The 21677-nt window shown below is 43.2% G+C and overlaps 1 protein-coding gene across 3 annotated transcripts in view; it reads left to right on the forward strand.

The window, feature by feature from the left end:
* LOC146490499 (ankyrin-2-like) overlaps positions 1-21677 on the forward strand; it is a 147978-nt gene that overhangs the window by 35257 nt on the left and 91044 nt on the right. The window contains exon 1 of one of the 3 annotated variants that reach the window (XM_085153127.1): positions 2706-3872. The exons of 1 other annotated variant lie outside the window; for it this stretch is intronic. In XM_085153127.1, the coding sequence (XP_085009253.1) occupies positions 3786-3872 (87 nt within the window). In that variant the 5' untranslated portion in view covers positions 2706-3785. Of the gene's footprint in view, positions 1-2705; positions 3873-21538; positions 21662-21677 lie in introns of those variants that run through there. One more of the 3 variants, XM_085153129.1, reaches the window with a different exon arrangement.

The following is a 21677-nucleotide window of genomic DNA, read 5'->3' on the forward strand; positions in this document are numbered from 1 at the left end:
ATGTGTTCAGGTTTCCACCCTCGTCTCTGTGCACATGCAGTGAAAGAAGCTGCAGGTGTGCAGTGACAGGTGTGATCTGTGCAGCGCTGAACAAACCTGCAGCAAAGAACTCAACAGGTTCAGTGCAGCTGAACCAAACGTTTGGTTACAAGTTAATGTTCACACACTGCTGTAAAAGTTTTATTCCAGGGTGAAAATGAACGTGCGTGTTTGTAGAAGCTCGTGGTGATCGCTCCACTGCCTTTGTTTGATTGTTACTATTATTTGTGATGGTTGAATAGGATGACTTGAGTTGAGACGTGTGTGATGAACTGTGGCAGATTAGACAGATGGAAGCAGAGCCTTCATGTTGGATCATGACGTCGGGCTCGTTGGTCTGCTGTGGTTTGATCAGGAGAGTTCCTCAAATGCACTCTTCTCCCCTCCCTGAGCACCAAACCAGTACCAGAGCATCTAATAAAAGCACTGGCAGCAACAGGGACCAGTATCCCGCCCAAGCTGACTTTGGCAGGCTGGAGCAGCCGGGGATCGAACTACCGACTGACGTCCTGAGTCGCCTCTTTTCCAGTAGAACATAACTGCCTCAGCTCAACTCGACTCTACTCGACTCTACTCTGTTTCTCAGTCACAGTTGAGCTCAGTGTGGGTGGGGCTGTTACAGCAACACAACCTGACAGTCCCGTGACGCAAACACAACAACCGATGACATCCCGGTGAGGGAACATCTGCACCTGGACTTTGGTGTTGGTTCCTGTGTGGCGTTTCCCTCGTTGCCAGGCAGGTTTGAGTCTTGAAGGTTTCGCTCTCATATCTGATGCAGTGATGTCACTTCCTGGCCATCAGTGGCATGTATCTGGGACACCAACTGGGCTTGGAGCTGAAGAAGTGAGAGATGAAACGTCTTTAGTAGACTCGTTCCCCAAGAGTTTGCACTGTGGATCCCAGGTATCGAACCAGCAACCCTCTGATTAGCAGATGAGCCAGTCGGGCTACAGCTACCCTACGTGTGTGTGTGTGTGTGTGTGTGTGTGTGTGTGTGTGTGTGTGTGTGTGTGTGTGTGTGTGTGTGTTGCCTTTTCATTCACATAATCCATCTTATCTCTAATGAGCCAAATGAAATCCTGAGATTTGCCCCTCAGGTTCCCACAGTGTTCAGGTCACACCAGGCCACAGTCCCACATGTGAGCCACGGATGTGGGTCACACAGAGGACAGAGGGCTGCATGTCCTTTAGCCTTCTTGTGTTTGGATTGTGTGCCAGAGTTTCACTGAAGATGATTTTGGCGTTTGCTGAGATTGTTAAAGAACAGTGACACGATGTCCCAGCAGCTGTTGGCCTCGATGGAGCCCACGGTTGTCCTGGAGGCCTCTGTGGTGTGAGGCCGGCTCACATAGTTCAGTCTGAACAGGCTGAAGCTCCAGCTTTGACCTAATTAACTTCCAGGAGTGGAAAAGCAGCTGCAGCTGCATTTTCATCACTGATGCTGCTACGACCTGCTGCTACTGGGAGCTGAGAGCCTGAGGCCATCATTAAGATGTGTGTGAGTGTGTGAGTGTGAGAGAGAGACAGAGGGTGGGAGGGGTGTTTGGGTACACGTGGATTTAAGACCTGGCTGCCTTCAGACAACAAAGACTGATGAGGTGGATCTGAGTGGATCTGAGTTAGGGATGCAACGATACCAATTTTTTCAAACCGATACGATACCGATACTTGGATCTGAGTACTTGCCGATACAGAGTACAAAAAACGATACTTCTACCCCCCACACACACACACACACACACACACACACAAATACAATGAATTGGAAGACAGGTTTTATTTTATTCCCTGTCAATAAAAAATAAAATCTTAATAAAAATGACCACAAAAAGATTTCAAGTGAAAAATAAGCACTTCTGTTAAATTATTGCAGAGTCTCCACATTGTAATTTTACAAAATATCACTGAACTATTGGCACTGTCTCGAGCTTTCAGAATAATAAATAAACATTTCTGTTTGGAATAAAATAAATACAAATTAGGTTTGAGAATAAAATAAACTTTTAAATTATTGCAGAGTGTCCATATTGTAAACAAACAAACAAAATAATTATTATTAAATAAATAATAAAATATAAAAAATTATAAAATAAATAATAAATAAAATAATAATTGGCCCCCTAGTGGCCAATCTAAAAAACTACAACAGAAATGACAAGCCACCCTCTGATTAACGAAATAAGTTGGTATCGGTTAACTTTTACGAGTATGAGTACACACACATTTTACAGTATCGGCCCCGATACCCGATACCAGTATCGGTGCATCCCTAATCTGAGTGGGTCTGTGTGATGCCGGGGCGATCGTGGCTCAAGAGTTGGGAGTTCGCCTTGTAATCGGAAGGTTGCCGGTTCGAGCCCCGGCTTGGACGGTCTCGGTCGTTGTGTCCTTGGGCAAGACACTTCACCCGTTGCCTACTGGTGGTGGTCAGAGGGCCCGGTGGCGCCAGTGTCCGGCAGCCTCGCCTCTGTCAGTGCGCCCCAGGGCGGCTGTGGCTACTATGTAGCTGCCATCACCAGTGTGTGAATGTGTGTGTGAATGGGTGGATGACTGGATATGTAAAGCGCTTTGGGGTCCTTAGGGACTAGTAAGGCGCTATATAAATACAGGCCATTTACCATTTACCAATCTGTGTGAATCTGTGTGGGTCCGTGTGGGTCTGTGTGGGTCTGTGGTTCCGTGTGAATCTGTGTGGGTCTGTGTGAATCTGTGTAGGTTTGTGTGGGTCTCTGTGGGTTTGTGTGGGTCTGTGTGGGTGTGGGTCTCACTTAGTAGAAGTCCACTGACCGACCCAAACACAGTGACATCACAGGAAATATTCATGCTTGTCTGACGCTTTGCTGTCTCACACTTAAATCAAGGTTGTTCCTACAAACACACACTGATCTATCATCGTTCACATCGTCCACAGACCCACTGCTGAACTCATATGATTTATTTTCCTTGTGTTTGGTGGGAAAGTTGTTATATTTTGTGTGTTTGTTACACAGGAAAACTATTATTGATCAATTTGAGAATAAAGCAGAAATCCTGAGTGTAAATGTGGAGATTCCAGATGTTTCCTGCTGTAACCCAACAACATGCTTTGTGCAGTCAGTGAAATCGATCATCGTGATTCCTTTAGCTCATGAACACAGTGTGGGGTCAGTGTTAACAACATGTGCAGAAAGGAAACACGAGCGTGGAGGAGTGGGTGTGATTGTGCAAACCGTGCACTCGTGCATCAATCAGCTCCAGCTGTGATGCAACCATCTCTTTGGATTAGTGGGAGCAGCAAACTCACACAGTTAGCTTCTTTTGTTTTTTTCAGTTGACTAATCAATTAGTGCACAGCTCCGTTTAGCACACACGCCATCTTTAATGACGGCGTGGAGTTTGTGTTCCTCCCACACACTGTTCATTCATGTCTTTGTCCTCAGACCTTTCTTGTGTCTGAGCGTTTCCTCTCGCTGTGTTCGTCTGTAACGACAACGCCACGGGCAGGTCGCACACAAACATATGGCTGCTGAGTGTGGCAACTATTCTGGTTCGCCAGCGAGCTTTCCAGATAAACACTGGTGGCAGCTGCTGCCATGGCAACACCATTGTGCTCCCTCCCTCGCTCGTCTCCCCTCCCTCTCCCCAACCACTCCTCTCTCTCACGCTCTGCCGGCTCAGAGAGCGAGGACCAGAGAGGAGAGAGGTCAGCTCGACTCAGACGGACAGAAAGAAGAAAGGAATAACGCGGCGTGGACGGGGACAGGATGAGTGAGGACAACCACTCCCACTACAGGCTGGACCCCAGCGATCGCCTCAACGGGCTGGGACAGAGGAGAAAGAGACCCAAGAAGGTAAATGAATAGATGGAGAGCCACGTGGTGCAAAGTGTGTAAGGATGGAGCACCCCACCCTGCAAACAGAGGAAGGAGGAGGAGGTGGGGTTAGGTGAAGCAGTGTATCTGAACCTTGTCTGAGGTTTGAACCGAACTCTCCATCGTCTCCTGTGGAGTGTGTGGCTGCTCCCCACAGCAGTCGTACCCTCTCTCATGTCCTCCTGGTGTTGTGTTGCTCCACAGTGAGTCGTAGTAGGAGGCTCACATGCTGTCAGGGTGGGTCCCTGCTCGCTCTTTGTGTGCCTGTCGTTGGGGATTTTGGTGTTTGCAGCTATCAGGAGGCTTGTGTTGCTCTATCAGCCTGATGTGAGAGTGTTTATGCCGTTTATGACCTGTTATTATTATTATTATTATTATTATTATTATTATTATTATTATTCTTTTATTATTCTTTTTATTATTATTATTATTATCATTATTTTTATTATTATTATTATTTTTATTATTATTATTATTATTATTATTATCATTATTTTTATTATTATTATTATTATTACTATTTTTATTATTATTTTTTTATTTTTTTATTTTATTATTATTATTATTATTATCATTATTTTTATTTATTTTTTTAATTATTATTATTATTATTATTATTATTTTTATTATTATTATTATTATTATTTTATTATTATCATTATTATTATTATCATTATTATTATTATTATTATCATTATTATTATTATCATTATTATTATTATCATCATTTTTAACATTTCTGCAACACTACAATAAACAGACACACACCCATCAGCCTGTTCATAGTGACCGTACAGATTTATACACCATAAAGATGTGACCATACACATTGCACAAATCTACTATAACATGTGTTCATATGTATTATAAAATAAAGAGGTAAATGATTAGCTGTTTGCTGTTCAGATTGATTTATAAATATGACCTCAGCAAGTGAAATCCTTTTGTTGACATCCCTAAAAGCTCGTCTTGTCAGACGATGTGATGATTCCTAACAGCGCGTCTTTGTGTGCCACCTGCTCGCTCAGCAGCTACACAACCCAGGAGCTCAGTTTTGAAGCAAACCTTAGCACGGTGTTTGTGTGTCCGCCGGGAGTGACGTCTCACTCTGTTTCCATGCTTTTCTCGTGAACAGCGATCTGGTGTTTCTGAGGACACAGAAGCATCCAGCGTCATTATTTTTGTGTATGTCGTGTGAGCTGAGAGTGCAGCGCTTTAACCAAAGGTAGTGAGCCTTTAATGGTTGTGCGATCGTGTCACCACTGAACTCGTGAGGCCTGAAACTGAGAGTTTGTCTCAGGGATCTTTACATTTGAAGTCAGGTAAACAGCAGCGATCATCCAGTGAACTCACAGAACATTCAGGAGCAGTTTAATCTCATGAATGTCAGACAAACTGAGGTTTGTGTGTCAATTAGATCCTTTAAGTCGTTAAAGCAAAGTGTGTCTGTTAGGAAAAGCTGCTGAGGCTGCTTATCAAAGAAAAGTATCAGTTTCCTCCACCTCTGCAGAACTGCACGACCCGTAGCATCATCAAGTATCCTGTGACAATGAGTGACTGCACATCATCACTGGTTTTATGTAAAGCAGCACTTCTATAAGCACACAGTCATGGTCGAGTAATGACGCTCTGAGGGGCAAACGATTCATATGTGAAATATATCCCACGTCTGTGTAGAGCATAGGTGTCAAACTTAAAAAATAAGCACACAAAAGATAGATAATGACACTAAAAGGTCAGAAGCAACACAAAGTGTCCATGTGCAAAAGTTCCCTTTTAAGACAGAAGAAGAAGAAACTGCAACATGATCCAGGAAGCGGCTGTAGATCTAAAGATAACAAAGGGCATGCATGTCCTCCACTGGCTGGAGTACAGATGGTTTAATAGATGCTGATTTTATTTCAACTTGTGTGTTTGTGTGTTTGTGCTGCAGTGATTCAGTCTGAGCGAGGCAGCAGTGCTGATGGTGGAAGCAGAGGCGAGCATTTGGCAGTGGGGGGTCATTGAGAATCAATGGATGAATTATTGATATGCTCCCTCCCCCATGCTAGCACGGGCCTACAGACACACACACACACACAGACACACACACACACAGACACACCCTGATGGAGGCCTATGGGAGCTGAGATTGGTGCTGTGCAGGGTAACTGAACAGTGTTTTGCTCTCCATCAGCTGACGTTGAGGTTTGCAGCCTGTAATAACACTGTAATAAACAGCAGCTTTCTGGTTATTACAGTTTGTTCTTTCATGAAAGCCTAAACATGTCAGTGTGAAACAGCTGCTGTAACAACACGTTCTCACTCCCAAACCGTAACATTTTACGCTAGGTGACAAATCGTCAACATATTACGTTTTCGGCTACCCACCACGTTCCTAAATGACGACCTCGGAAAAATGAGGAAATATGAGAACCGTATGGACTCAATCTACACATGTTCGCTCTTTTTCTTCAAATCGCTTAGAAACACGCTATTTAACATCATTAAAGTCCTGGTTAAGATCAGGAAAAAGGTTATGGTTAGGGATAAGGTTAGGTTTAGGGCTGGAATACAGGGCTGGAACGTCTATTCCCGCGGGAGCGTCATTGCACTGGATTTCAGCCATAACCCGCTGCGTACCATAAGAACGCCGAAGGTCTTCTTTCGCGTTCCTCAGGAACGCCGCGGGACGTGACAAAACGTCGGCATGTTACGCCTCGGGAGTGAGAACAGGCTCGTTGTAACCATGCACGTGACTGTGTTGAACTCTTGTAAACAATGTGTTTGTAACTGAAACCCAATATTTATTTGACAGTGACACAAAAACACTGACTAATGCTGACATGTGCAATTCAAACACAATGAAAACACAATTCAAACACAATGAAAACACAATGAAAACACAAATCTAAAACAAAGATCTTTAAAAACCAGCTGTGAGGAGAAGGTGACATCGTGTTGTTTTTCATTCGTGTCTATAATATGATAAAACGCGATGACATGTAACCCTCTGAGTCACCGTGATGATGATCGGACCCTGCAGCTCAGGGTTTGAATCACTGATTAAAGAGTTAACGACGGTTAATAATTAACAAGTCGATAAATCGTATTAATTAAATACATTTTTGAGTCGCTTCAGATTGGTCCGGCTCTCAGATGCAGGGCTATAAATGGCATCTGTGACTCATCGCTGATCAGTTAAAGCCAACTTCCTTTCTTCTAGACGATCTACCCACCAGGGTGGAGCGCACAAATGCTCCTTCACTGTAAATCACAGTATGAACAGCGGTGGTTTGGTGTCCTGACCTCGTCAAGCTAAAGCATGTAAACACATAAACATCTGCTTCATACGTCCAGACTGTGAGGAAAGAGTCTGCTTTAGGATGTTTTCCTGAACTCGATGAGCCAAACTTTATTTAAGCAAAGACTTATTTTGTGTTTCCACACCCATGAACAAACTTCCTTATGTTTTAATAATATTATTTATTTCTTTTTGTTTGAGAAAGTTTGCAGTGTAAACAGCAAACACAGGGCCAATAATTAGTTTCATTCATTAATGAAAACAGTCAAATGTTTGTTTTTGTCCTTTTCCATCAAAGATCAAAGCAGCTGCTGAACCGAGACTTTGTAACATTTTTACTCTTCTTTGGTTGTACAACGACGACGTCTGATTACATCACCACCAGAGATGGGCAGTAACTGTAATCTGATTACTTTTTTCAGGTAACGAGTAAAGTAAGGGATTACTATTGCAAAAACGGTAATTAGATTACCGTTACTTTCCCGTAGGAACGCTGCTTTACTGCGTTACTGCGTTACTAAAACCGTGATTTTTTGCGAGAATGTCTCATGACAGTGACGTAAGCGAGTGCGACGTTCGTGACAACAGCTGTGTGCAGATCAACAATGGATCATATATCGAGTGCAGGAGAGAGTATGAGCGTGCAGCGTTTAAAGCGTGGAAGTACTGACCTTACTTTGAGTTTGATTCCATAAAAAGTGACAAAAACATTAGTGTCCGTTGTGCGTGGGAAGAAAACTTCTTTTTACAGCAAAAAACCCTAAACTTCCAAACAAGCACCGAGTAGCTACGACGTAATGGGAAACTCAGAGAGAAACTCCCGGATTCTTCCACTGACCGCTGCACACCTGCACCAGGGTAACCCTCCGCCTACCCCACTCCTGCTTTACAGGTGAAAATAGAGCAACAGGACCGCTAGTCTTTGACTTTATTTATTTTCTGCTGTGTTTTACTTGCATCTATTTGAAAGACTGAGTGTAAACACAAAAAATATTTTATTTTTTGTGCTGGAATGTGCAGAAAATAGGTTTAAATGTTAAACTAATTTCTTCCAGTCAGAGAATGTTGCATATAATTTAATTTTTGCTTGATGCATAAAGTTAAAAGATTAAAACTAATAAAACAAGTTTTAAAAAGAGACTTTTCCATTTGATTACATTTTGTATGATGGATTATGCAGAAAAAGTAGAATTGGGCTGAAAGATCTATCGCTTTATCACCTATTCAGGTTGTAAATCGTGTTTTTAAAAAGTAACTAAGTAACTAAGTAATTAATTTCTTTTGAAAATAAGTAATCAGTAAAGTAACAGGATTACTTTTTTGGGGAAGTAATCGGTAATTAGTTACTGATTACTTTTTTCAAGTAACTTGACCAACACTGGTTAGCATTAGCTGCTGATATTGTTTGCTAGCAGCAGCAGATAATGCTAACACACATAATAATTAGCATTACCTAATAATGGCAGCCTTCTTAGCATTAGCTGCTTATATTGTCATAATGCAAGGGAAAAGAGTTCGGCAAAAACATTGTTAGCATTAGTGGATAATGCTAATTCACCTAAATTAGCATTAGCTAATGATGGCTACGTACCTAGCATTAGCTACTAATACTGATTTAAAGCAAGAAAATATGGTATTAGCATTAGCTTTTAATGCTTTTTCATCTAAAATTAGAATTAGCCACTAATGGCTAAAGTCTCCTCCTAACTTGTTTGTTTTAGTCTCTATGATGAACACAGTCAGCACCTCAGTGTCAGGATGAAGGTGCAGCGTGAATCACCCAGACTCCTCCCTGCTAGTCTTTACAGCACAAAGTCACACGTTGGACCATTGTTTAATGCTCAGGTGACGTTTATGTAACCGATGATATTCTTTTAGTGTCACGTCCAGATGTTTACATCCAACACTTTCACACAAACAGGACGCTGCGCTGTGGTGGGTGTGGTTAGTGGTGATATTTAATTTAAAGTGGTCGCGGTCACTGCTGGAAGCTCCACTCTAACAGGCGCTGCTGTGGACCAGCTCGACACACTGAGTTAATGCTCTCCTGTCTGCTCTGATGTGTCAGGAAATAACTCGGAGGATGCAGAGGACGAGCCCACTACGCCCAGCTGATCCTCCCCACTCTCTCAGTGGGACGTCAGAAACTTTTCTACTCTTCATTTAGACTCTGAGCCGTGCATAATTGCTGAGCCAAGGGGAGAATTAGGATTAGTTTTAGGCCTCAGCCAGGATTGAGATTAAGCTCGTGTGCTGGTGCCCGACAGACTAATATTGCACAGGATCAGCTGTTTCAGTCAGCGAAGCATGTTGTCAGCGTCTGTGCGTGGTCACAAAGAAAGGTTGCTGAGTTATTTTAACTCCCGGCTCATTCTTTAATCATCTGTTTTCTTTGGATAAGGAAGAAGCCACAGATGCTCTCAGTGGGATTCAAGCACATTTTTTACTCTCAGTCAAATAATATTGAGAATTTCATGTGTTTTAAGTCATGCTCCAATGAGTGTGTTTGACCCATCTATGCCGCCTCTTTTGTTGGATGGCAAACGACAACAACACAGATGGTCTTTGAGGTCGACACCCAGGCATCACCATGGCAACCGAGAGCCTCGCTGCCCAAAAGGAAACATCTGAAACGACGTCTCAGCCCAGGCGTCGTCGTCTCCTCCTGCCAGCGCTGGTCTCTGCAAGCTGATCATTGCATTAGCAGTGACATGAGCTAAAAGCCTTTATTGGAGAGTGAATGCAGAATTTAAAGTGTATTGAGACTCTCTGTACGTATTTAACTCCAACGATGTCTTCCTCTAAACTGTTAGTGTGCCCGTTAGACCAGATGTCTACATCGATCAGTTTTAAATGAGATTAATCTGTCTTAATTAACAGACCACAGGGTTAATGTAATAAAGCAGTACTAAAACCCTGAGCTGTTTCAGCTGATTAGTTGATTTGTAGCCTTCATTTGATTTAAAATAATTCTTGTTGTCCAATAATTATCTGATCGACCTGACCAACACTTGGTGCAGCCACAGAAGCTCTTAGCTGAGTACGGATGCTCATGTGACAGCTTCAGTTACCAATCCCAAGGATTACAGAGCCCATCGATGAGAGGATTGATCCGTCAATGATGCCCATTGAGGGAGCGCATGGATCAATGGGCGTCTCGGCTCAGAGGATATAAGACGTTGGGTACTGGGGGCTTTGATACTGAAGAATGGCAGAATTAAACAGCCTGGTTTGTGTTGTTTCATGGAACATATATGTTGTGCTTTTAGTTCAACCATAAAAAGCCACATTGCATTTGACCCCCGACCCCAGCGTTCCTTATTCTTCCCTTTGGCTTGTTTCCATGGTGCCTGTGGTTTCCTTGGCTTCAGACACACAGAGAATCAGTTGTCTTGTGTATCCACAGAGATGCAGGAGGCACATTATCTACCAACGACATTTACCAATGTCTACAAACAAATCTCCAGCGTTGTGCACCTTCACAGGATTCGCCTGGTTAGAGTTGTTTGCTGAACTTTGTAACAAAAAATGCAGTTTTGTACATTTTGTGTGAATCTGCATCAGGATTAGGCGAGTTTCCCACGACTCATGTTGATCCACTTTACGTGTTTAGGCTTAAAACTAACTGAAGTCTAGAATTCATTGGATTGAACTCTGTGAGAACATGGAAGCTGTCATAGCCAATGGTGAAACCACATCAGAACAATGCAATATGTGTACATTATACTGTATATATTTAATGAGAGTATTTATATTACTCTCATTCAACTTTTCATTTCTAAGAAGATAATGGTCTTTCTGTTTTTACTTAAGAAGGCCGTTGAAGGTGCGAGTTAAATATCGCCTGTGTGCTGTTAGAATCATATCAGTACTGTGATACATGATCATCCTGCAATGATAAACTTGCTTGGTCATATTTCATAAACATGGCAGATTCATTTTTAATGGCATTACAAGCTAACACTGTGATGTGAACGTGGTTTAAACAAACAGCCCTCAGTCACAGACATTACTTCCCTCTGTGTTTGCTGCTTTGGCTTTGAGTCATGTGGATGTTGAGCTGAAGCGCTGCAGCAACATTTTGTACTTGATTAAACTGTAGAAAGTGTTCTGTTTGAGAAAGTCTAAGACTTTATTATGATCATCTTTCTGTACACATGTAGGTTTCCTGCGTGAAGTGAAATTTGAAAAAGTAAGAAAGGAAAAAACCCAGAAATGAAAACATGAGAAATTAAAAAAATGTTGGGAGATGGCAAATTTATCCCAAACATATCAACGGTGTAAACATCTAAAGTTGGACTATTATTACATTTTCTTATATTTTTATTGTGAGTCTAAAAGATTTTTGACTTGAAACCTGTTTGTAGTTTGGACTGACCCCTCAAAGGCTGAGAGACTGAGCTGAGGTGACTGACTGGATATATTTGAAAGGACTAACTGGATGTTATATTTGTTCTCACAGATGTGAGACTTAAAATTGACATGAATTATTTCTAAGGACTTGGATACACCTTTGGCATCCCAGGTGCTGGGTGATCTGTTTCATCCTGTCAGTTCTGGCAACACTGTCACATTTTTCATTTTTAAACAAAGATAGATTCATTGCCCTGTGACAACACTTGGCCTTGTTAGGACAAAGATCCATTGACATGTCAAAGATAGCATGACTGCAGCTAGATAACACACATTTCTAGAGCTAGCTTGTTTTTCTGACAGCTGTCCAGTGTCAGTAAGTTGTTCTGGAGCTGAAAGAGACTTTTCTCAGTTTACTTGACACAAAGATGAGCTTGATGCCAGTGACTGTCTTTGCTGCTGGTCAGCAGATTTCAGCAGTATCACACATGACGTAGAAATCTGATTCAGTAAAAGGACTCGATGTTACAGTCCCTGATAATGCATTGCTGTAAATGGAGAGAAAAGTAGCCCAGACACTTTACCAGCAGCACACATCGTTGTGTGTCTTTTACCCAGGCTAATCTGCCGTTTTCCTTGGTTAGGTTTGGGGATTACAGATCTGATCTAGATTATCATTTTAAATTTGGGACACATCATGACTAGCGGACCTTGGATTCATCGGGTGTTTCAGCCATTATCACTAGACACCCTCAACCAAGGAGGCCCTGCCAGGGTTGATCAGGCCCTGGAGTGTCTCTGGTTTGTGTTAAATTGTTATTTCTCTTCTTTCTTCTGTTTAGTTTCCTACAAAAGGGACACGATAGGAGAGAGCAGATGATGGTTGATGGATTTTCTTTTGCAACTTTCAGGGCTAGACAGCTGAGGACCTGGTTGGGTCTCCATGTGTGTCTGCCCTGAGTAAGGCTAGTCCTACAACCAACGAAGATGTGCTTGAGTGTGGCTGGGACTGTACACAGGGGGCAGGATGGGTCCTTTCCAAACAGCTGCACATTTATTGGGAAAGGCAGCACATCGAACGTTGCTCGGATGATGAAACTGCCCCAGATTTCACTCCATGAGAGTTTCCTCTTTTCCACACTCCCCCAATTCACCCAGCGACCCTGCTTGGCCAGCGCTACGGCTCTGGCATGTCTGGCTGTTTCCTCCTGTCGACGCACATCTTACACATTCGGTTACAGATGCCTGTTACCTGAAGTATTTACTGGAGTGCTTTGTGATGCATAAATTTGAACATCAACAATATTAAATCTATTTTAATTTGCAGTTACAGGTCCCTTGTGTTGGCTCTCACTGCGGTATAGCATCACTTCCTGTTCCTGCTGCTACGTATAGCGGTGTTTCTTTAGCTCTCTCTCTACTTAATCAACCCCATACAGATGAAGTACAAACTTTTATATAGCAGCTTATTTCATACTGTAACCTACGTGTGATTGGTCAGAGCACTTTCTGTTGAGTCAGCCACAAAACATTTTCAAAGGATTAGCTAGTGTAGCTCTTAGCCCAGTCACTAGCATCATGGCTTTCCTGTTTAGTTATCCCTCGCTCTCTGGTACTTTTAATAAAAAGCTGCTGGGGGCTTCCTGTGATGCATTGAATGTTCTTCTTCACTCATCTCTTTTAACTCTGTGCTCACTAATCCTTAGTAATTAAAGTCGGGCTCTCTGTCCTGTAGCTTGCCTTTGTCCTGTCTCTCTGCTCCCAGCTCTGGCGTCCCTGAACATGGTTATTCTGAAGTTTTGTCCTGCAACAGTGTTTTACCTTCACATTGTTGCCAAGTGCTTGCTCAATGGGGCGCTGTATGATTTTGTAGGGTTACGATATAAAGCACCTAGACACGTGTGTTTGTGTGAATTGAACTGGGACTGCTTGTTATACTGTAGGAGGCGTGGCCTCAGGTCGATGTGACTTACTGTCCTCTCACAGTGCGTCTCTGGCCAAAAGATAATGTCAAAGAATAAACACAAAAAGCTTATTTACATGAGTGTACTTTACTTGTGTTTAATCATACATGATATAAGTTTCCATAATAATGTGGGCTTAATACGCTACGAATGCACAAATCCCTCAGTGCTCTGTAGTAAGTTATGTAACCACTGAAGCTAAATCGGCCTCTGGCCGTGTCTGGGGATATGAGTGTTTGACCTCAGCCTCAGCAAGCATGAAGACCACACACAACCCACACCCGACTTCAAAAGACTTTCATTTTGTGGGTCTGACCTCTGCAGCAGATTGCCTCCCCCCTGACTTTCTGATTGAAGTATGACCTTTGGGTTCTCTGGGGATTTGTTAAGATGTGTAGTTTGAGGTGCTTTAACTTAAGGTCTAGGTGTAAGGGTCAGCAGCCTTTAAAGAGATGTTCTGCTTAGTCATGTTTTGATTTCATTGCAGTCACATATATTTCTACTGTTACTTTGTTGCATTTAGTTGAATCACACATCCCTGACTGTACCTTTCAGTTGTGTGTGTTGACGGGTTTGTCCTTGTGGGTCTCTTTCCTACTAAAGCCATGGGTGCTCTGTTCAAAGGCCTCATCTTGTTGGCTTGAGGCTGAGGTGCAGAGGTGAGAATGTAAGTGTGCTTCCCCCACAATTTTACTTCAAAAAGTAAAAGGTAGAGTACGTGCAAGCTGTACATGACTTTTTTGTGTATAGTGTTGAAGACGCCATATTAAATGGGCAGGTTAATTAGTGATTCTAAAGTGGCCATGGACACGAGGTAGACAAAGTGTCTAAAATCCACATTAAGTGTAGTTTATAGTTCAAAGGGTTCGAAGGGAGCAGTCACTGAAAAAATGCCACATACATGTCAGTCACTTTTTCAGTTTTCTTGGTAGTCTGGGTAAAGCAACAAGATAAAAAAAAGTCTTGGGAAGAATTTACCACCTAAACCCACCCCACAGATGACTCTCACCCTCCCAGGTGACTCCCACCCTCCCAGATTACTCTTACCCTCGCAGATGACTCTCACCCTCCCAGATGACTCCCACCCTCCCAGATGACTCTTACCCTCCCAGGTGACTCCCACCCTCCCAGACTACTCCCACCCTCCCAGATGACTCTCACCCTCCCAGATGACTCCCATCCTCCCAGATCACTCCCACCCTCCCAGTGACTCTTACCCTCCCAGATGATCCCACCCTCCCAGATGACTCTTACCCTCCCAGATGACTCTCACCCTCCCAGATGACTCTTACCCTCCCAGATGATCCCACCCTCCCAAATGACTCTTACCCTCCCAGATGACTCTCACCCTCCCAGATGAATCCCACCCTCCCAGGTGACTCTCACCCTCCCAGACTACTCTCACCCTCCCAAGTGACTCTCACCCTCCCAGATGAATCCCACCCTTCCAGGTGACTCTCACCCTCCCAGACTTCTCTCACCCTCAGGTGACTCTCACCATCCCAGATGACTCCCCGCTCATTTCAAACAAGTGAGAAGAGCATAGTCAAAACTCAAATTCAGAAATCTATGAAAACTTCAGTACACATATGCAATATATTTTCCAAGTTTGTACTTGTTATTCTAACTTAACCCTCTCTGCTGTCAGGTAAAGTGAATGTTTTAATTTTATTCAAATATACACCAAAACATTACTGCAAAAAGAGCTCTGACCTGCAGAGCCAAGGACTCTTTTGGGCCTGTGCAGGTGCCCTGTTGTCTACATAATGTGAGATTATATAGACAACAGGTTGTTGCTGACTTAAGACCTGATAAAAATGGGCAATAAAGGGTTACAAAGGGATGATATTGAATTATTGAGTCACTCTGCTCATGGATTAAGGATGCTTGAGTAGCACCTCTTGCTGTGTATAATGATAAAATAGCAGTCTGACGGAGTTACACTCCTGTTTGATTTAATTATCATGTTCACAGTCTGCCAATCAGGCATCGATGAATGCATGTTTCTATAGCAGATGTACTAATGTTCATCACCATTGTTAGGACTGAAAACTGGACTTGTTCCGACTACAATAAGATAAAAAAATCTGTGTTCCTTCAAATGCTTTTTCATTCATTTTTATTAATGCAGGTCTTGTGGCTCCATGGCTTCTGGGACTTGTATCTGATAAAAAAAATTAATAATCTTATTTGCTATTAAAAAACGTGTCAATACCAAAAAGGCATCCGAATGGAGAAAATAACTGATCATAAATTATACTGGTTTAGTGGCTGTAGCTCAGGAAATAGAGCAGGCCAAATATCCCTGGGTAACATACCGAGGTGCTCTCTGATGAGTGTAACTGTGAGATAGAAAGCACTTAAGAATAAGAAGAAAGAGGCCTGTTTTGGGCTTTGAGTGTAGTAGAAAAGCACAAGAATCAGTCCATCTGTTGTAGGCTTGTGTTACAGCAGTATCACGACATTCTTGGTTTGGTGTTACTTTGAACAGTAAAACAGCTTCCTCAAAAAGTTATTGGTATTTGTTTTTTTGGCTTTTCTCCATGACAGCGTTAGGGTTAAATGTTGGGACAGACAGCAGACTGCATTTGTGTCCACTCATGGAGGTATTTAGCTGAAGAGTGAAGTATTTTAGTTGGCAACCTACGCAGAGACACATGACATTGATGGCACTGCACATTGGCAGCATGCTCATTAGAGTCTGGATACTTCATTCATGCCAGAAGACACAATCTAATTAATTACTTGGACAAGAATGGGAGCTACAGCAAAGAGAAGAAAGCACAAGAAGAGAAAAAATGTGAGAGATCAAAGAAGCAGCATGAGAAACATACAATGACTGCCGTTTTGGTTTGACTTTGGTCATCTCTGCAGCATGAGCTAACCTAACTCACCAAACAGAACTGCAGCTTAAGTAACCTACAGACCGAGTGTTTGTGTACAACAGTAACAGTCTAGCTCCGTTTAGGCTCTGCATAGGACCAACCATGCTGGGCCCTCCAGACCTCACAATATGAAAGGTTAGAGGATTGATGTTGCTGGTCAGGCTTCTTCTTCTTAGCACAGGTGATCGCTTTGATCGCTTATGTAAGTCACTGATGTTATAAAGGTTATAAAGCGGTGACTGCCTTTCATAATGCCAAGTCAAATCTAATCTGAAACCATCTGGACAGTCAAAGAGACTCATACTGTAAAGAACATAGATCCTGATCCTGGTACAGGATATGAGGTTAGAAATGATTAAATGTGGATGCTGCTGAGGCTGCCGTTGGTAACAGCTGGACGTCCAGATTAGGGGAAAACGCCTCCAGAAACCCCACTGATATTAATTTCCACACATGCATTTGGTTTATTTGTCTACACCTAAAGTAGTTCTCATAAGAAGCTGCTTTCTGCGGCCTCATCACAGTGCACAGCTCTGCATGTTTTACACCAGAAGCACTTTGTGAAACGACCCCAGTGGGTTTTGTTTTGCCTCCTGGTATTAAACTGGGGAGCATTCACTTGTTACACGACCACATAAACCACTACACCACAGAGCCACTGTGAGGTTTGATTGAATCTCGCTGAGTTCTTTACGAGGTTGTTAGATGAAAGTAGAGGACACTGAATCAACAATCCTGCTCCAGTGTTCATGAACGCAGTATTGAAGTTGAGTTCATCGACAGGCTCTCTTAGAGGCTGTTCCCTTAAGGAGACCTTAATAATTAAGGTCATCATAATCTTCAAATAACTTACTATAAATCAGATCTAATGTGGTAGCTCGGGCAATGTTTCAGGTCAAGTTAACAGTTGTTCTCTTAAAAGCAGGTTGTCAATGCTATCCATCAAGTCTAACAGTCTATGAACTAGCCTCAGCTAACACCAGCTAACAGAGTTAGCTTGGTGCCGAGTAGCCTTCAGTAATAGTAATGAATCACACAGCAGTAGCACATCAAAGATACTGAAGTGGCACATGACCCAGGTAGCAACTAATACAAGGTGGTTGCAGCAGGCTGACGTTAGATTGTTAAAGAACTTCCTTCCAGATGTTTCTTTAGGTTGGAGTCTTTTGATGCTGAGAGCAGCTTTCTGACGACCAGAGTTTGCATTGCACATTTAGATTTGGCCCTTTCTTCGTCACATTCCTGTTTGTGCTGGCTCTGGGTCCACTGTGTAACTGAAGCCATCAACATTAGCAGGACGCTTACATTAGAGCCTCTTAATGCGTGTTTTGTTTGGGTTTCCACCGGTGTGGAATTACCAAAATTAAAGGGGGCATAGCCTAACATATGAAACAGGAAAAGGCCGATGTGTAACCCATTTATTTCAACAACGTAACTGTATTCTCATTATCACCTATTTAAGCAGTAACTGAATATAGTTACTCATATTTGTATTTTAAATATGTAATGCCGGTACATGTATTCTGTTATTTAGGGTGACCAACCGTCCTCTTTTCCCCAGACATGTCCACTTTTCACGTTCTGTCCGGGGCGTCCGGGGGGATTTTCGAGATGGATGGAAATGTCCGGGTTTTCCTATCCGGTCGTTAAGTCTGACGTCACTTGCCCATAGTGGACCTCATCACAGCCACAGAATCTGCCATTCGGATTAATAAATTATCACAGACAGAAGCAGAACAAATCAGGATGAAAGTCTCAGCCACCCTCTCCAGTGCCAAAGTCCCTCCGTCCAACCTCACAATACAGGAAAAGAAGGCTGTCGCTTCCCTGAGCAAAGACCACAACATCACTGTTTTACCAGCGGATAAGGGAAGATGCACCGTGGTCCTAAACACTACAGATTACCATACAAAGATCACTACTCTCCTCAGTGACAACAATACCTACGAAGCCTTAAAGCGAGACCCCACAAGCAGCTACAAAAAGAAAGTTATAGCTTGCCTTCAAGACTTGGAAAAGGACAAAATCATTGACCGCCTTACTTATCACCGCCTTTACCCAGGGGATGCCATACCCTGCATTTACGGACTTCCAAAAATCCACAAGGAAGCTGTCCCACTCAGACCCATAGTCAGTAGCATAAACTCAGCCACTTATAACATTGCAAAACACCTTGCTACCATCCTTGCTCCTCTCGTGGGGAACACCCCACACCACATCAAGAACTCCACCGACTTCACTGACAAGGTCCAGAAACTTACCCTGGATCCAGATGAAACCATAGTGTCCTTTGATGTAGTCTCTCTCTTCACGTGCATACCCACCACGGAGGCAGTGGAGACTGTCAGAAAACGACTACAAGAAGACAGCTCCTTGGAAGACAGGACCAACTTCACACCCGATCAGATTTGCACACTGTTAGACCTCTGCCTCACCACTACATATTTCAAATACAACGAAGGCTATTACAGACAAAAACATGGCTGTGCCTTGGGCTCCCCCGTGTCACCTATTGTAGCCAACCTTTACATGGAGGAAGTGGAAAGGAAGGCTCTTGGCTCTTTCAAAGGGAGAGTACCCAGCCACTGGTACAGATATGTAGACGACACCTGGGTCAAAATCAAGACACAAGAAGTGGATCCTTCACTGCGCACATCAACGCTGTGGATAAAAACATCAAGTTCACCAGGGAAGACACAAAGGATGACTGTTTGCCTTTCCTGGACTGCGCTGTGCACATTGAAGAGAATGGCAACCTCAACATCGAAGTTTACCGGAAGCCCACACACACGGACCAGTACCTCCTGTTTGACTCCCATCACCCTCTGGAACACAAACTTGGAGTAATCAGGACCCTACACCACCGGGCAGAACATGTTCCCTCTAAGCCTGAAGGGAAAAAGAAGGAACACACACATGTAAAGGAAGCACTCAAAACGTGCGGCTATCCTAAATGGGCGTTCTTAAAGTCAGCAAAGAGGCACAGAAAAGAAGATCAGACACCAGCGAGGGAGGATAAGAAGGACAGACGCAACAACATTGTCATCCCCTATGTAGCCGGTGTATCAGAGAAACTCAGGAGGGTTTTCTCCAAGCATGACATCCTGGTGTACTTCAGACCCAGCAACACACTCAGACAAAAACTGGTTCACCCGAAAGACAAAACGCCAAAACACAGACTTAACAATGTGGTGTTTGCTGTACAGTGCAGCGAGGAATGCCCAGACCTCTACATTGGAGAAACCAAACAGCCACTTCACAAGCGCATGGCACAACACAGAAGAGCCACCTCCACAGGACAAGACTCAGCTGTCCATCTGCATCTTAAGGATAAAGGACACTCTTTCGAGGATGCCAATGTTCACATTTTGGACAGAGAGGACAGATGGTTTGAAAGAGGAGTGAAAGAAGCCATCTATGTCCACTGTGAGCGACCATCTTTGAACAGAGGCGGGGCTTACGACACCAACTGTCTGCCATCTATAATCCAGTTTTGAGATCCCTTCCCAGACGCCTTAAGGCCCACTCACACCCTGGGCCATCTGACCTCAGGAATTCGCATGACAAGGTGGGGCCAGGTTTCACAATGAACTCACCCGAATCTCTGGCTGATTGGGACCCACACCCAGTTCCACACCTTGGCTCAGGCGATTAGAGGATCATCAGGGGGTCCTTTTGTCCCTCTGTGGGGGACACTCCCACCAGGCTTATATCTGGGACTCTCCACCATTTGACCTTAGAACTGAAGAAGCCTCTCGGATGAGAGGTGAAACGTCTTCAAGTAACTTAAAGAAGTCCAGACGCTTTTCTTTGCAAGCTTCTTTGACTACGATGACCTGGATGACTGAGAACCTTCACAGACATGTCACTAGCCATGTCTGGGCCTAAACTCTGCTGCAGGTCCATATATCAAACGATCACTATGGCATTACTGAGAGTTGAAAAACTGTCTAAAGTCTTTCATCTTTAATAAAATGATCAGCGTTTTGCTCTACCAGGTGTAACAATTGAGTTTAACATCCGGGCATTCATGAAAACTGAATTTATGACATTTAACGGAGTTAGAAGTTAGCAGGAAGTTAGCTCGCTAGCTTCTATCTAAATACAATATAGCATGTCCTGACTGCGGGGTTTTGGAAACAAATTCAAACGTACAGCTCTGTTATCACTTCCAACATAAATGAAGACAGAAAACTAAACAGCAGTGACGTTTGTAGGGTTACTGAAGTTTGGCTAGCTGGTATATAATGATGTGCTACGTGACCGCTAGCGACACAGCTATGTTAGCATAGCATAAACAAGCTAACTTTTTTTCCACTGGATAAAAGTTAACGTGAGTGTTCTCGGTGGTCAGGAACAAATGTAATCGCATGGCAGGATGCTGTAAAAGGACCAAACTTCAGCAGGAGAACAACTGAGATAATCCATCCACAATACGAGGTTAGTCATTCATATACTGCTGCATGGGCTGGGCTGTAGTTACATCCTAAGGGTTTAAAAACTGAGCTTAAATAAATAATTAGCGGTAATAAAAGCCGAGGGAGGTCAACAGTGATCACTGACTGTTTTAGGAGCTTTTTGAGATTAAATAGAAGAAAACACAAAACATTAAACATGTTAACAACACAAAAGCCATATTAAACACAGACTACTTTAGGCCCGCAAGTAGGATTTGTCACGTCATCACTTAACGACCGGATATGCTCATAAAGGGCCCATATGTGCAACATCATCCCTGAACTGCTGTGTTGTAAGTGGTTGTTCCGCGCTCACAGACGGGACAGAGCGCGGAGCAGTGCGCTAAAAAGATGCCAAAGCGCATCTTTTCAGACGAACTGCAAAAGAAATTTCATTGGTACCATCCCGGTCGGAATAAATGGGAGGCGCAGTGCACTGTGTGCAGAGCTGGCACATAACGTTTGTGTGTGAGATCTTGTTGCTCACATGGACACAGAAAAACATAAAAAGGCTGCGCAAGGCTAAAATTCATCTAGTAAGTTGACTGAGTTGTTTTTATCTGTGAAAAACGAGGACGCTGTTGTTCTGCAGGTGCACTGACATTTTATACTATGAAGCATCACAATAGCTACAGATCCATGGATTGCACTACTGTGCAAAAAGCATTTCTAGACTAACACAGCTAAAAAGTTCAGCAGTGCACCAAGACTGAAGCTGTTGTCACTCTTGAAGCTAATGAAATCCAGCACTGGTGTTTCTCAGACTTCAGTAACCATGAAACAAGGAAAATATTCCCAATCGTACTGTGACTGGAAGAATGGTGGCGTGCAAACAAAATTAA

This window comes from Neolamprologus multifasciatus, unplaced genomic scaffold (genome assembly GCF_963576455.1).
Source record: "Neolamprologus multifasciatus unplaced genomic scaffold, fNeoMul1.2 chr03_unloc_1, whole genome shotgun sequence".
NCBI classification, from domain to species: domain Eukaryota; kingdom Metazoa; phylum Chordata; class Actinopteri; order Cichliformes; family Cichlidae; genus Neolamprologus; species Neolamprologus multifasciatus.